The sequence below is a fragment of the Hypanus sabinus genome, chromosome 10, assembly GCF_030144855.1.
Source record: "Hypanus sabinus isolate sHypSab1 chromosome 10, sHypSab1.hap1, whole genome shotgun sequence".
In the NCBI taxonomy this organism is placed as follows: Eukaryota; Metazoa; Chordata; class Chondrichthyes; order Myliobatiformes; family Dasyatidae; genus Hypanus; species Hypanus sabinus.
The window spans coordinates 41681097-41698945 of NC_082715.1; the positions used below are offsets into that span (position 1 = coordinate 41681097).

The 17849-nt window shown below is 41.1% G+C and overlaps 1 protein-coding gene across 5 annotated transcripts in view; it reads right to left on the reverse strand.

Annotated features, from left to right (window-relative positions):
* The window catches only part of otofa (otoferlin a), a 351746-nt gene that overhangs the window by 152879 nt on the left and 181018 nt on the right, over positions 1-17849 (reverse strand). For 2 of the 5 annotated variants that reach the window (XM_059981752.1, XM_059981754.1), the window contains exon 6: positions 16978-17017. The exons of 1 other annotated variant lie outside the window; for it this stretch is intronic. In XM_059981752.1, coding sequence (XP_059837735.1) covers positions 16978-17017 — 40 coding nt within the window. Of the gene's footprint in view, positions 1-12682; positions 12714-16977; positions 17018-17849 lie in introns of all 5 variants that reach the window. 2 more of the 5 variants (XM_059981757.1, XM_059981756.1) reach the window with 1 other exon arrangement.

Sequence of the window (17849 nt, forward strand, 5' to 3'; positions counted from 1 at the left end):
AGTTCATCCACCATTTCTTCGTCACCCATTACTACCCCTCCAGACGTAAACAAGAGAGAATCTGCAGATGCTGGATATCCAGTCAACTGTACTTTCTTCCATAGATGTTGCCTGGCATGCTGAGTTCCTCTAGCATTTTGTCTGTGTTGCTACCTCTCCAGCATCATTTTCCAGCAGTCTGATATCCACTCACTCTTCTCTTTTACATTTTATGTACCTGAAGAAACTTTTGGCATCTTCTTTAAAATTACTGGTTAGCTTACTTTCGTATTCCATCTTTACTTTCTTAATGACTTTTTTAGTTTCTTTCTGTGGGTATTTGAAAGCTTCTTAATCCTCTAACTTCTCACTAATTTTTGCTCTATGCCTTCTCTTTGGCTTCTATGTTGGCTTTGCCTTCTCTTGTTAGCCACAGTTGTGTCATCTTGCCTTTAGAATGCAGTAATTGTGACTGAAACAGAGGACTACCACTTCCAGATTTCAACCAGTTATGTGGCTTAGCTCAGTCCTAGTCCAAGTGTTCCCTTTTGTGAACTTTACAGGAAAATTAAAAAAAAACAGGACAGGAAACTGGAGATCAACAGCTGGTATCTCAAGTCACTTGTGATTAACAAAGAACTGCAGCTAAAGATTCCAATGAAAGTTTTGATGAAGGGAAGGAAGCACCTTCTGACTACCCGCAGTTCCCATCACTGAGGGAATGCAATGGAATGGTTAAAAGAATGTATTTGTGCACCTTTCCTTTGTCACGCACAAGGATTGGTGTTAAGGGTTCACTACCTCATAATCTTCTCACTTTACTGCAATATCTTCTGTCCATTATGAAAATGATCCAAGTCTCTTGTCAATTAAACTTAACTTGGTTCTCTACTCAATGAAATCCAAATGTTGTGTATATACACTACACATTGCAACAACAAAACTGAGAACTGATTGTGGTGATACACGAGATGTTTTTGCAGTTGTGCCATCTAAGATAAGAAATCTTCTTTTGCGGTTGTTTTTAATAGACAGTTACTATTTCTAACACCATTGCCCAGGTTCATAGAAATTTGCAAAACTAAAAAGCATGCTTATTTGACTCATTTACATCAGAATGACTGCCCAATCAATTTGATTACTTGTTGCCAAGTAACCTACTGTTGAGTCATCGCTAGGAACATATCAATAATTTACTAGAGTGTGACTGCATATTGACACGTGCTTTTCCAGTAGATATCAAATTTTTATATTAATGACCTTTCAGGAGATATCATGTTTGGAATTGTTAGCTCCGGTTGCTGCTTGTGATGAATACCAACAGAAAGAAAGGTAGTGGGAACCACATAATCCTTTTCTCAAATAGTTATGCTTATGCATAACTCTAAAGGCTAGATGGAACAAATTAATTTTGTACATCAGTCTGCATATTTTCCTGTTCTGTTGATATTTAGCTGATCTTTTACAAAACAATTACCTTTCTTGTTGAGATAAACTAATGATTTATACAAATCAATAATTGTTTTAGGCTTTTTAATAATAATTTCACATTTTGCAGCAAAATGCAACAAGACATTACAGATGGTGAGCGATAGTATTACATTTGTGAAATGGTTACTTTGCAATAATGAATTAATTTTCTCTTCTATGACCATTTATGAACATGTTAAAATATTCTAAACTTTGAAAGTCAGATTTTACTCCCTTCTCAGTTATCTATCTGCATTACCAACTTCTCAAATTTTCTGAAGAAAATATTCTTAGTTCCAGTTTATGCAAGCTGTCAACAAACAATTTAGCTGCTACTGAGAGTTATCTTCGAACACAGCTGATTGAATTCACAAGAGAGTTTGTGTAAGAATTTTGATGGGTTGTTAATAGGAAAGAATCACTTGTGGCTTCTTGTGTAGAGTTAATTTTTTTTATAATTTCTCTTTTCCCTAGTGATTTTCTTTGAAGGGGATGATCTTATGTATTATTTTATCATTAATATAAACAAATATGCATATTTATTTTGTTGCCTAATATATTGCAGATTTTCAGATCTTGAATTTCCAAAACAGTTGATCTCTCTCTTTTTTTCAGTTTTTGTCTACTTCTATTATACTATGTCCATCAAGTAGTTTGATAAATATAATTAAGACCTTTAAAATTGTTAATTTTCACATATGCCAGAGAAATGTTGATGCAGAATTAGTTAAACTGGCTTGAAACATAAAAATCATTAAATGCGTTAGATTCTGTTTCACACTCAACAGTTCTGTTAAATTTTGTTAGAAAGCTATACAGTTAATCCTCAGGTTCTGTTCTTGAAAACTGTCTGCAACCTGATTTCTCTCTAAAGTTACTAGTATTGTCTTGCTCTATATATAGTTAATATAATTCTTTCATTTTGTGGTAACCCACACATTACTCTTAATTAAACTCATGGTATACATAATTTATCTATACATCAAAAAACTTTTCCCCATAGAACTCAGCTACTCAAGAGGCATTTGTATGCAGAAAGGATTATCAACATTTCCCCTCATAGATGCAGCTCAGTTTTCTGAGATCCCCCATCAGACTTGTTTGTATTTCCAGATTCCACCATCTGAAAACGTTTGTGTCTCCAAGATGGGAGAGTTTCATATTATTACCATCTTGAAAAATGTTTTAAAAATGCATAGGAGAATTGTCTCAACTTAGAGTTCTCCAAGATAGGTTTGCAGAGTTGTGGGAGGAAATAAACTAGATTGGCAGGGGGGTGGGAACCAGAATGTTAGGTCAAATGATGGAGCAGTTGGTGTAAAGGCAGATACAGGGAAAATAAAGAAAGACAGGTAGTGGAAAGGACATAAATGCCGTCAGTTAGATGGGTTGAAATGTTTTACTTTAATGCGAGAAATACAAGGCTGATGGATTTAGAGCCTGGATCAGTACATGGAATTATGACGCTGTGGTCAATATAAAGTCTTAGCTGTTACAAGGACAGGATTGGCAGCTTGATATTGTGGGGCTTAGATGTTTCAGAAGGAGTAGGAAGGGAGGAAAAGTGGCAACATTGCTAATTGGGGATAGTATCACGGCTGCAGATCATCTGCTAAGTCAGTATGGGTAGAAGTCAGAAACCGATAAAGCAGCAATAGTTCTCTTGAGAGTAATCTTTAGGTTGATAATAGTGACAGGGACACTGAAGGGCAGGTAAATAAGCAGTTTTTGGGAGGGTGCAGAAATAATAGGCAGGTTGACATTGGTGACTTTAACTGCCCTAATATTGATTGGCATCTCCTTCATGCAAGAGGTTTCAGATGAAGCGGAATGTGTTAGGTGTGTCCAGGTCAGATTACTGACACACTATGTGGACAGACTGACTAGAGGAGAGACCATACTGGATCTAGTCAGGTGATGGATTTCTTGATGGGTGAGCATTTCGGAGATGATGACCACAAATCCCTGACCCTTCACATGGCAATGCATAAGATATGGGAAAGGATTTAATTGGGAGAGTGTATTAGACAGGATTTGGGAGTGCAAATTAAAAGCATATGTACCTGGGGGGGAATGTACAGCAAGAATGTAAAGGTTGCTTAGGAAGCACTTGCATTGCCTTCTGGATAGGTTTGTCCCATTGAGGCAGGGAGAGGATGGTAGGGTGAGGGAATCATGGTTGACAAGAGTGGTGGAACATTTAGTCAAGAGGGAAAAGGAAGCATACCTAAGGTTTTGGAATCAAAAATCAGTTGGGGCTCTTAAGAGTTATAAGGTAGCCATGAAGGACCTTAAGGAGGAACTTAGAAGAGCTAGAAGAGAACATGGGAAGGCCTTGGAAAATAGGATTAAGGAAAAACCCCAATGTGTTTTATTTTTTATATACACACACAAAGAACAGGATGATGACTGGTGTGTGGGTAAGTTCGATCAGGGATAAAGGGGGAAACATGCATGGAAGCAGAGGAGGTAAGGGATGTCTTTAATAATTACTTTGCTTCAGTGAGGGAGACTTTGATGAAGGTGAGTTAACTATGTAGATCAGGCTAACTTGCTGGAGCATGTCAAGCTTAAGAAAACAGCAGTGTTGGGAGCTATACAGCAAGTCTCCAGGGAAACAAGGGGAAAGTTTGTTGGGGTGCTGACAATGAATTTTGTATCATCCTTAGCCACAAGAGTAGTACCAGAAGGCTGGAGGATGGTAATAATTGTTCCATTGTTCAAGAAAGTTAATAGGGATGATCTTGAGTATTACCGACCACTGAATCTCACATTAGTGGTGGGAAAACTACCACTTCTTATGGGCAGTTCTTAAGGGCAGGATTTATGAGCATCTGGAGAGGCATAATCTGAATAGGGATAGTCAGCATAGCTTTCTGAGAGGCAAATCATGTGTCATGAGGCTGATAGCCTTTCTAGGGGGAGTAATGAAACAAATCGATGAAGGTAGAGCAGTAGATGTGGTGCATATGGATTTTAAATAAGGTCAATGGATTCTCCTTATTTTAGGATTCTTTGAATTTTAGAAAGACGATGAGAAGCTACTTGATAGAGCTGTGTAAGGTTATAAGAGGTATAGACAGGGACAGCCATTGACTTATTCCCTGGCCAATACCAGAGGACATCTATTTAAAGTAATGGAGGAAAATTTATGGGGGATGTCAGAGGTAGATATATTACACAGAAAGTGGTAGATGCCTGGAATGTCCTTCCGGGAGTGGTATAATAGGGACATTTAAGAGACTCTTAGACAGCCTCATGGGCATAACTGGAAGAAAGGGTTATATTGAACATGGAGTAGGTTTATACTGGTCAGCACAATGTCTTCGACTGAAGATTCCATATTGTGCTACATATTCTATGTAAGTAGATCATCCACAACCCAGTGATCCCTTTTTGTTTAATATCCAGTTATCCCTTGAACGTGCTGAACTATTTCACTACCACTAGGGGTCAGTAGTTAACAAAATTCCAGGCTCATTTCCTTTTTTCTCTTGCTTTTGCTCACAGTAGTTGAGAATCCTGAAATGTTCCTTCAGTCAGTCGATTCACATAATACTGACCAGTGTCAATCCGGTGTGATTTATGCCCTGATAATGTTTGACTCTTAATGACATATTAAGATAAACAACCAATAGCAACTTAAGCTTCAGGAAGCTCCAATTAAAGTTTACATTCTGCAAATTGTCCATAATATTACAGTAAGTGAATTATAAAACAAAACACCCAAAATAGTCACTCCTGTTAGCATACTCCAGGACTTAGGCAAGGCTCATGCATGGGCTGTTAAGGGAATGGTATATTTATGCCACAAAAGTGGCAGACATTGACCATCTCTAACAAGAATGATTATCTGCCCATTCTTGATATTCAACTTGCAATACCATCATGGAGCCCTCAGCCAAGGACAGCTAAGAGGTGACCATCAGAAACTCAACTGGGCCAGCAACAGAAATACTGTGACGACAAGAGATTATCAGTAGCTGGGCATTTTTGTGGTTTGCGATTCATCTCCCGATAGCCCAAAGCCTTTCCACCACTGGCAAAGTACAAGCAAAACACAGGGTATTCCAATGGGTGGAATACTCTCCATTTTCCCGGATGAGTACAACTCCGACAACTGTCAAGAAATTCGACACCATCTAGGACAAGGACCAGAACTTGATCACCATCTACCACCTTAAACATACATTTCCTCCACTATTTCCACAACTTGCAGTAATATAAACCATTTATAATTTGATTAATAGTATCTCTCAAACCTGTGACCTTTAAAGCCAGGAAGTGCAAGAGCAACAGGAGCATGGGAACACCTTCACCTGCAGGTTCCCCTCTCCATGGCCCCTGACCTGCTTCTTTATTATTACTGATTCTGAACATGCCAGCCCCCACCTCAATAGAACTGTGGGAGCTCCTGCACCAGAGGACTGCAGTGGTACAAGAAGGTGGCTCTCAACTTAAATACTTGTACTTGACAAACAGAGCCAGCTTTGGAAATTTTCACAAACACAAGGAAATCTGCAGATGCTGGAAATTCAAACAACACACACAAAATGCTGGTGGAACGCAGCAGGCCAGGCAGCATCTATAGGAAGATGTATGGTCAACGATTCGGGCCAAGACCCTAACTTCATTAGTCCTGAAGAAGGGTCTCGGCCCGAAACGTCGACTGTACTTCTTCCTATAGATGCTGCCTGGCCTGCTGCGTTCCACCAGCATTTTGTGTATGTTGCTTGGAAATTTTCAAATGTGCTGAAACTAAATTGATTATTCTGATAAATGCAGTACTAAAATTGTGAAGTTGTGATGTTTTCCTAGTCTTCTAGATAGTTGTCAGAATTATAAAACCACAGAATAAAATTGAGGAGAAAATTTGAACAGTTACACTCCTTTGTGAGAGAGATATTTTGGAATTCTTTATATAATCTTGACTAACTAACAATACCATATATGAAAATCTATTTGTTTTGCATTACTATTAATAATTACTTGCAAGGAATGGTGAGGGCTCGATAGCAAAACAGTCTATATAGGGTGGGGCTGAAAGATGAACACCATTCCAAGGTCTGTCTGGTACTTTGTGCTATTATTCAATTGATCAAAAGAAATATGCAGGGCATTGTAGACACAGCTGTTCAGTGTAACGTTATTAAATATTCAGTGGATCTAATTCTCATGGGTCCTGTCCTTTCAGAACACCTGTTTCAAACAATTACTGCCTCACCTGTATGGCACACAAACAGGTTGACTAGTAAACTGGATTTGCTCAATAATGGAAGGGTGTTAGGATTATATCGTCAGCATACACATCCTACTGTACTACACACCATTAAACAATTATGGCTTAGGTCTTCTTCTTCCTTCAGTTAGCTCATCCCATTGCCAACCCACCAAATTTCTTCGCTGGAATTTAAGGCTTAGATAAAAGAAATATTAATGTTGAGAAAGTGATTCGTTTGGGGTGTCATTAGTTTTATCATGTTTTGAATTGGTGTTTTAACTTAATTGAAAGCAACCTCTAGAAACAGAAAATTATCTCACTTCCTCAAATTAAGGTTTTGATTTACTTTCAATACAAGGAATTATTAATGGTGTTTCCCATTTTTTGGATACCCAAAAGAATTCTGTACTTCAGGGTGGAGCACCCACAGAGGCTCCACCTGGCCTGACTTCTGATGCTGGGGTCAATGAACTGGTATGTAAGGCTCTCAGTCGAAGAATACACCTGCAAAAGCCCAATGCAGAAGCAAATGGCACCAATTTGTAGCTTCAGAAGAGGCAGCAAAGAAGCTCACGAAAGGGACAGAAAATCAAAAAGAAAACTCACACGTCCTTTGAGACCTTCAGCAGATTTATAGATAAGCTGATTAAAAAGAGAGGAAGTCTTAGTAAGGCCCACCCTTCCATTGGAAATAGCTGGTGCCTTTAACTAAGCTATCCCGGGAAGCAGCAGTAAACGTTGTGAAGAACAAACAAAAGAAAAACTACAACACCACATCTCTATCTTAGTAAGTGAAATCCTTCATCTTTTGAAAGTTACTTATGAGTTAAACACCAAAGTAGCACTGAAATTTCTGGCTGGCACATTCAAACACAGATGAATTTTAAAACAATAAATCTGAATCACTTGCACAATTGATTCCCTCTTGGGGAGGGAAAATTGATGTTTTAAATGATGGAGTCTCATTCCTTTAGAATTTAATTGTCATTCAAAATCTTTTAAAAAGTTGTTACTTTTTTCTTTTGGATTCTTTCATCCCTCATCGTTCTTTCACCCTTTGTTTCCTACAGATTACAATGATAGACTCAGACTGGCTCAGTTAGGACTTGTCAGTCTGATTGCTTAGGAACCTGCAGATGCTAGAATCAATCTGCAGCAACACCCCAAACATGCTGGAGGAACTCAGCAAGCTATGGAGGGAAATAAACAGTCAGAAGGACCAAGACCCTTCATCAGGACTGAAAATCTTGGCCTGAAAAATTAACTCTTTATTCCCCTCCATAGTTGCTGCCTGACTTGCTGGATTTCTCCAGCACTTTGTGTGTGTTGCTGACGATTCTCTTCTTCATCATTGATGTTGAAGTTGTTTGTGCAGCTGGCATGGAAATTAATTTTGTATACAGTAGCTGTGCATTTCAGCAATATGTTCAAAATCTGTGAGGTTGGTTCCAAATAAATCTAGCCTGCACACTTTAAAGGGAGGCTATTATTGCTGGAATAAACTCTTCTAAGGTGGCTAACGTTGTGTGACATGTTTTGGGAGCCAGTAGTCTTCAAGATTTCCCAATAGTGACCTGAGAGGAACTGAAAAGGGGAGCAGATAAGCTCTATTGAAAAATGTCAGAATATTCAGAATCTCTGCAGAATACAAAGGGATCACAATGTGAACAATGTTAGTAGTAAGCTCCCCGAGACATTTCTGGAAGATCCTAAAATTTAAATAACCCTACATGAAGAACTATATTCCACCAACAGCATGATAACCCTCAGAAGTTCCATTCTTTTTTTCTCCCCTTACAAACCAACAATTGCTATCAATCAGGGCTCATCTCAATTATTCACTGGTTGACTTTACCATCTCATACATAGGATAATTCCACAGGAGTCATAGGTACACTTCACAGCTTGCATTAAACAACTACAAAACAGAAAATACAGAAACACTTAAGTTCAATTATCATTCAACTATACATGACTATAACTAAAAGAAACTGTGTTTTTCTGGGGCCAGCCAAGGTGCAAAACCCATGACCAACAGCACACAGCATCCAGCACAAATAGAACATGTAGCTATGATTTCAGAAAAACATACAGCCACAGAGAGAAAAAAAATTAAATTGCTCAAATCCCAGAGAGGCATGATTGCAGAACTGATAGCAAGTTGTCCTAATCCAGCTTGTTCTTCCATGAAGCAAACACTGGAGGGCAGCACTGAACAAACATTGGAGAGCAGTATCGACAGGAGGGGCCAACCTCCAACCCAGGTCTGGATTTCAGCATGACCCACAGAGGCATTTCCACACTGCCTCGTTGTCTCCTCTTCTGGTCAGGTGAAAAAGACGACTTTGAGGTGTTGGCTAGTCCTGCCACAACCGAAGTAGCACAGCTCCTCTGTCGTCAGTCTCACCAGTGAATCAGTGAACTGGACTTGCAGTATTTGATGTTACCAAAGGGAGTAGGTCCTGAAAGCAGACTACAGGGAGTTAGGAAGTATGTTGAGAAGTAGATCCACAAAGGTAGTAATCTCGGGATTACTGCTTGTGCCACGTGACAGTACAGGAATAGAGTGAGGTGGAGGTTAACTGCATGGCTGAAGGATTGGAGCAGGGGGCAAGGATTCAGATTTCTGGATCATTGGGACCTCTTTTGGGCAGGCGTGACCTGTACAAAAAGGATGTGTTGCATTTGAATTCCGGGGGACCAATATCCTAGCAGAGAGGTTTGCTAAGGCTAGTGGGGAGAGTTGAAACTAGAATTGCTGGGGGGTGGAAACCAAACTGAAGAGACAGAGGAAGGGGCTGTTGGCTCACAAACAGAGAAAGCTTGGAGACAGTGCGAGAGGGAGGGTAGGCAGGTGATAGAGAAGGGATGCGCTCAGACCAATGGTTTGAGATGTGTCTATTTTAATGCGAGGAGTATTATGAACAAAGCGGATGAGCTTAGAGTATGGATCAGTACTTGGAGCTAATGATGCTGTGGCCATTACAGAGACTTGGATGGCTCAGGGGCAGAAATGGTTACTTCAAGTGCCAGGCTTTAGATGTTTCAGAAAGGACGGGGGGGGGCAAAAGAGGTGGGGGCATGGCACTGTTGATCAGAGATAGTGTCACAGCTGCAGGAACAGATAAGTTAGGAAAGCATTTAATTGGAGTAAGGGGAAATATGAGGCTATCAGCAGGAACTTAGATGCATAAACTGGAAACAGATTTCTCAGGGACATATATGGAAGAAATGTGGCAAATGTTCAGGATAGGTACATTCAAATGAGACAGGGTAAGGATGGTAGGGTACAGGAACTGTGGTGTATAAATGCTGTTGTAGATCTAGTCAAGAAGAAAAGAAGAGCTTAGAAAGGTTCAAAAAACTAGGTAATGATAGAGAGCTAGTAGATTATAAGGCTAGCAGGAAGTAGCTCAAGAAAGAAATTAGGAGAGCCAGAAGGGGCCATGAGAAGGCCTTGGCAGACAGGATTAAGGAGAACCCCAGGGTGTTTTACAAATATGTTAAAAGCAAGAGGATAAGATATGAGAGAATAGGACCAATCAAGTGTGACAGTGGAAAAGTGTGTATGGAACCAGTGGAGATAGCAGAGGTACTTAATGAATACTTTGCTTCAGTATTCACTATGGAAAAGGATCTTGGCAATTTGTGGGATGACTTACAGCGGACTGAAAAGTTTGAGCATATAAGTATTAAGAAAGAGGATGTGTAGGAGTTTTTGGGAAACATCAAGTTGGATAAATCACCAGGACTGAACAAGATGTACCCCAGACTACTGTGGTAGGTGAGGGAGGAGATTGCTGAGCCTCTGGCAATGATCTTTGCATTATCAATGGGGACAGAAGAGGTTCCAGAGGATTGGAGGTTGTGGATGTTGTTCCATTATTCAAGAAAGGGAGTATAGATAGCCCAGGAAATTATAGACCAGTGAGTCTTTCTTTAGTGGTTGGTAAGTTGATGGAGAAGATCCTGAGAAGCAGGATTTATGAACATTTGGAGAGGCATAATATGATTAGGAATAGTCAGCTTTGTTTTGTCAAAGGCAGGTCGTGCCTTACGAGCCTGATTGAATTTTTTGAGGATGTGACTAAACACATTGATGAAGGTAGAGCAGTAGGTGTACTGTATATGGATATTAGCAAGGCATTTGATAAGGTATCCCATGCAAGGCTTATTGAGAAAGTAAGGAGGCATGGGATCCAAGGGGACATTGCTTTGTGGATCCAGAACTGGCTTGCCCACTGAAGGCAAAGAGTGGTTGTAGATGGGTCATATTCTGCATGGAGCTTGATCACCAGTGGTGTACCTCAGGGATCTGTTCTGGGACTCTTACACTTCATGATTTTTATAAATAACCTGGATGAAGAAGTGGAGGAATGGGTTAGTAAATTTGCTGATGACACAAAGGTTGGAGATGTTGTGGATAGTGTGGAGGGAGGGCTGTCTGAGGTTACGGTGGGACATTGATAGGATGCAAAACTGGGCTGAGAAGTGGCAGATGGAGTTCAAACCAGATGAGTGTGAGGTGGTTCATTTTGGTAGGTCAAATATGATGGCAGAATATAGTATTAATGGTAAGACTCTTGGCAGTGTGGAGGATCAGAGGGATCTTGGGGCCCGAGTCCATAGGACACTCAAAGCTGCTGCGCAGATTGACTCTGTGGTTAAGAAGGCATACGGTGCATTGGCCTTCATCAATCGTGGAATTGAATTTAAGAGCTGAGATGTAATGTTGCAAGTATATAGGACCATGGTCAGACCCCACTTGGAGTACTGTGCTCAGTTCTGGTCACCTCACTACAGGAAGGATGTGGAAACCATTGAAAGGATGAAGAGGAGATTTATGAGGATGTTGCTTGGATTGGGGAGCATGCCTTATGAGAAAAGTTTGAGTGAACTCGGCCTTTTTTCCCTGGAGTGATGGAAGATGAGAGGTGACCTGAGAGAAGTGTATAAGATGATGAGAGGCATTGATTGTGTGGATAGTCAGAGGCTTTTTCCCAGGGCTGAAATGGCTAACACAAGAGGGCACAGTTTTAAGGTGCTTGGAAGTAGATAGAGAGTGGTGAGTGCGTGGAATGGGCTGCTGGTGGAGGGTCTTTAAAGAGATTGCTAGATAGGTACATGGAGCTCAGAAAAATAAAGGGCTATAGGTAACCCTAGGTAATTTCTAAGGTAAGGACATGTTTGGCACAGTCTTGTGGGCTGAAGGGCCTGTATTGTGCTGCAAGTTTTTTCTATGTCTAACGTTCAACAGGGTCTTGTGATCGCAATAAAAATGTCCAAGACAATCACTCGCACTGTGCACCGCCCAATTGTATACAACAAGTCCATTGACAGCACAAGTACAAAATAAATCCAGCTCCCTCACTATTGAGCAACTCACTTATGGGTGGTCCTGCAATACTTGATGTTCCTAGCTTCCAGCATTGACTTGCAATCTTAAAAAACATACAAGATGAACAAATAAACTTTTAACTAGATGCAGAGTGGCCGCTGCACCCAAGCGTGCCACCATCTTACCTGTGCCTTTTAAGTATTTAGAAGACAGACTTTAACCTGAAATATTAATTTTATGTTTCTTTCCAAAGATACTGCCTGACCCTGAGTGTCTCCAGCATTTAATGTTTGTAATTCAGTTTTCCAACACCATCAGCCGTTGATTTTCAGCATTATGTTTTATTATGTTATTCGACATCTCAGATTGTTCCAAAGGCGTTTACAACAAATGAAAAAAAATTTATAAGCGTGGTCACAACTGGAACAAGCCAGCATTCGAGGAATATTAGATTGGTTTATTATTGTAACATGTACCGAGGTACAGTGAAAAACTTGCCTTGAATACCATCTATACAGAAGTATTCATTATATCGTGCACTGAGGTAGAACAGGGTAAAACACCAACAGTGCAGTATTAAGTATTACGGTACGGAGAAAGTGCAATGCAGGTAGAAAGTAAACTGCAAGGCACAGTGAGGTAGATTGTGATGTCAAGAGTCAATCTTATCATACTGGGATTTATTCATTAGTCTTGTACTGGGATCTTTCATTATGTTGGCTGCTTTACTAAAGTATCAGAGCCCATTGGGGTGAGGGGAGGCTGGTTTTAATGGTGTGCCCAGCTGTGTTCACAACCTCTGCAGTTTATTGCAGTCATGGACAGAGCAGTTTCGATATCAAGCTGTAATGCATGATACCTTCTATGGTGGATCAATAAAAATTGGTGATCTAGCCTCCTGAGGAAGTAGAGGCGCTGGTGAGCTTTTGTGCCATGGTATCAATGTGGTTGAACCAGGACAGGTTATTGATGATGTTTACTACTCTCAACACTGATGGTAAACAGGAGCATATGTATCGCTCCCATCCTCCTGAAGTCAATGGCTAGCTCTTTTGTTTTGTTGTCATTGAGGGACTGGTTGTTTTCATTACACCATGCCCCTAGGCTCTTTATCTCTGACTCATCGCTATTTGAAATACAGCCCACTGCTATGGTGGCATCTGAAATAAGGACAGAGTCAGTGCAGAATCTGCTCATGCAGCCATGACTGTAGGGAGAGTTGAGTAGAAGGCTGACGACATAGCCTTGTGGGGTGCCAACTTTCAGAAAAATCAAGGTGGCAGTGTTGCTCCCTAATTTTACAGATTATGGTCTGCTGATCACAATGCCAAGGATCCAGTTGCAAAAGGAGGCATTGAGTCCCAGGTTTAGGGGTCTGAAGATGAGCTTGCTTGGAAATATAGTATTGAAGGCAGGGATATGTGGATCAGAAAGATATGTTTGCAGCATTTTTTTTATAAACACAATGTTATTTGCCCACTTTCTGCCCACCTGCTTAATTTTCCACTTTTAATATAATGATGGCAATCCATTAGATGCTTCCTGTAGTACAAGCTGTCTCCAGGTTATGCAAGTGTTCTGTTCCTGCGAGGTGTCTGTAAACCGATTTCTCTGTAAGATGGAAATGTTCTTTTTCTACAGTTACCCATATTTTATCGCTCCTTAACACTTGGTATTATTCTTTCATTTATTTTAATAATTGCCTTAATGCTACCTATAATTGAACTAATAGAATATATATATCTATACAATATTATGTCATTACTAAATATCATGAAACATTTAATTATTACTAGTTCCAAAATGATTTTAAAAATGTATGGAACAATTTACATAAAGTCTGATTTTTGTATGTTAGGTGATTCATAACCCAGGGAGCCTCTTTAGAACCATTTTCCTTTCTTTCACCAATATGTGATTTCAATGCTGTGAATTTGCCTATGATCAATTCTTTCTGTTGGGCTCACTATCAAAGCAGGTGGTATTGAAATGGGCTGGTATATTGCAGACCAGGGATTTAATGAGATATCCTTATGGAGGACTGCGAAAGTATGCCATGCATTTCCTTGCAAAGAGTAGAAAGTAATGTATTTGCTTTCTCCCATTCTTTTGGGGGGGGGGGGTGGTGGTGGTTCCTGAGGAGAATCGATAGAGATATTGGAATATATGAGTTTGAAATTCTCCATTATGATGATTGCCCCAGCTGATCCTGTTCTTCCCACCACCACATCCCACCCTCAACCAGCCAACTTCTTAATTTACAAAGTCTGCCTTGCCATTTTGCTCTCTCAATGTGAAGATTTTAAATATTAATTGTTATTTACTATGACAACAAAGAGGAAAATAATCCTTTTGTTTTACAAAATGAGTAGCTGAATCTGGAATTAGATGCCTGGTTTAGTGTTGGAAAGATCTGATTTCAGTATTCAGAGATCATGAGTCTTTACTGTGGAAGATCTCTGGCAGCGCCGGAGATCGGTGAGTGTCGGGGAGCAAGTGTGAGTGCCATTGCTGTTACAAAGGAAAAAGTACCCAGCAAACTGAAAGGTCTTAAGGTGGTTAAGTCACCTGGACCAGATGGACTACAGCCCAGACTCCTGAGAGACATTGCTGAGGAGATAACTGATGTACTGGTCATGATTTTTCAAGAATCACTTGATTTTGGCATCGTCCCGGAGGACTGGAAAATGTCACTCCACTCTTTAAGGGAGGAAGGCACAAGAAAGGAAATTTTAGGCCCATTAGCCTAACTTCAGTGGTGTTTCGGATGAGGTTTCAGAGGACTTGGTAACTAATGACAAAATAAATCAACGTCAGCATGGTTTCTGCAAAGGGAAATCTTGCCTGACAAATCTGTTAGAGTTCTTTGAGGAAGTAACAAGCAGGGTGGGCAAAGGATGTGGAGAGGCAGTGGATGTCATTTACGTGGAATTTCAGAAGGCATTTGATAAGGTGCCAACATGAGGCTGCTTAACAGATAAAATCCTATGGCATTACAGGAAAAATACTGGCATGGACAGAGGAATAGCTAACAGGCAGGAGGTGGTGAGTGGGACTAAAGGGGGCTTTTTCTGGTTGGCTGCCAGTGACGAGTGGTGTTCCTCATGTGTCAGTATTGGGACCACTACTTTTAGAAACATAGAAAACCTACAGCACAGTACAGGCCCTTCGGCCCACAAAGTTATGCCGAACATGTAGAAATTACTAGGGTTACACATAGTCCTCTATTTTTCTAAGCTCCATGTACCTATCCAAAAGTCTCTATCGTATGCCTCCACAACTGTTGCCAGCAGCTAATTCCACGCACTCACCACTCTCTTCGTAAAAAACTTACCCCTGACATCTCCTCTGTACCTACTCCCAAGCACCTTAAACTTGTGCCCTCTTGTGGCAGCCATTTCAGCCTTGGGAAAAAGCCTCTGACTATCCACACAATCAATGCCTCTCGTCAAGTTATACACCTCTATCAGGTCACCTCTCATCTTCCGTCACTCCAAGAAGAAAAGGCCGAGTTCACTCAACCTGTTTTCATAAGGCATGCTCCCTAATCCAGGCAACATCCTTGTAAATCTCCTCTATCTTACTATAGTTTCCACATCCTTCTTGTAGTGAGGTGACCAGAACTGAGCACAGTACTCCAAGTGGGGTCTGACCAGGGTCCTAGAGAGCTGCAACATTACCTCTTGGCTCCTAAATTCATAGAACATAGAATAGTACAGCACAGTACAGGCCCCTTGGCCCACAATGTTGTGCTGACGCTTAAACCCTACCTCGCATATAAACCCCCACCTTAAATTCCTCTTAATAGTCTCTTAAATTTCACTAGTATATCTGCTTCCACCACAGACTCAGGCAGTGCATTCCATACACCAACCACTCTCTGAGTTAAAAACCTTCCTCTAATATCCCCCTTGAACTTCTCTCCCCTTACCTTAAAGCCATGTCTTCTTGTATTGAGCAGTGGTGCCCTGTGAAAGAGGCGCTGGCTGTCTATTCTATCTATTCCTCTTAATATCTTATATACCTCTATCATGTCTCCTTTCATCCTCCTTCTCTACAGAGAGTAAAGCCCTAGCTCCCTTAATCTCTGATCATAATGCATATTCTCTAAATCAGGCAGGATCCTGGTAAATCTTCTCTGTGCCCTTTCTAATGCTTCCACATCCTTCCTATAGTGAGGCGACCAGAACTGGACACAGTACTCCAAGTGTGGCCTAACCAGAGTTTTATAGAGCTGCATCATTAAATCGTGTCTCTTAAACTCTATCCCTCGACTTATGAAAGCTAACACCCCATAAGCTTTCTTAACTACCCTATCTACCTGTGAGGCAACAATCAGGGATCTGTGGACACGTACCCCCAGATCCCTCTGCTCCTCCATACTCCCAAGTATCCTGCCATTTACTTTGTACACTGCCTTGGAGTTTGTCCTTCCAAGGTGTACAACCTCACTCTTCTCCAGGTTGAACTCCATTTGCCACTTCTCAGCCCACACCTACATCCTATCAATGTTTCTCTGCAATCTTTGACAATCCTCTACACTATCCACAACACCACCAACCTTTGTAACCACCACCAATCACAAAAAGTAGAGGTCCCAGAACAGATCCTTGTGGGACACCACTAGTCACAACCCTCCAATCTGAATGTACTCCCTCCACCACGACCTTCTGCTTTCTGCAGGTAAGCCAATTCTGAGTCCACCTGGCCAAACTTCCCTGGATCCCCTTCTGACTTTCTGAATAAGCCTAACGTGTGGTACCTTGTCAAATGCCTTACTAAAATCCATGTAGATCACATCCACTGCACTACCCTCATCTATATGCCTGGTCACCTCCTCAAAGAACTCTAACAGGCTTGTTAGACATGATCTGCCCTTCACAAAGCCATGCAGACTGTCCCTGATCAGACCATGATTCTCTAAATGCCCAAAGATCCTATCTCTAAATTACCTGGACTACCCCACTACCTTTTTTGAACAAGGGGACAACATTCGCCTCCCTCCAGTCCTCTGGTACCATTCCTGTGGACAACAAGGACATAAAGATCCCAGCCAGATGCTCAGCAATCTCATCCCTCGCTTCGTTGAGCAGCCTGGGGAATATTCCATCAGGCCCCGGGGACTTATTCATTATAATGTATTTTAGCAACTCCAATACCTCCTCTCCCTTAATATCAACATGCTCCAGAACATCAACCTCACTCATATTGTCCTCACCATCAAGTTCCCTCTCTTTGGTGAATACTGAAGAAAAGTATTCATTGAGGACCTCGCTCACTTCCACAGCCTCCAGGCACATCTTCCCACTTTTATCTCTAATCGGTCCTATCTTCACTCCTGTCATCCTTTTGTTCTTCACATAACTGAAGAAAGCCTTGCGGTTTTCCTTTACCCTACTCGTCAAGGTCTTCTCATGCCCCCTTCTTCAACTCCACGATTGATGAAGGTCAATACACCGCATGCCTTCTTAACCACAGACTCAACCTGCACAGCTGCTTTGAGCAACCTATGGACTCGGACCCCAAGATCCCTCTAATCCTCCACACTGCAAAGAGTCTTACCATCTGCCATCATATTTGACCTACCAAAATGAACCACTTCATACTTATCTGGGTTGAACTCCATCTGCCACATCTCAGCCTAGTTTTGCCTCCTATCGGTGTCCCACTGTAACCTTTGACAGCCCTCCCCAACCTTTGTGTCATCAGCAAATTTACTAATCCATCCCTCCACTTCCTCATCCAGGTCATTTATAAAAACCATGAAGAGTAAAGGTCCCAGAACAGATCCCTGAGGCACACCACTGGTCACCGACCTCCATCCAGAATATGACCCATTTA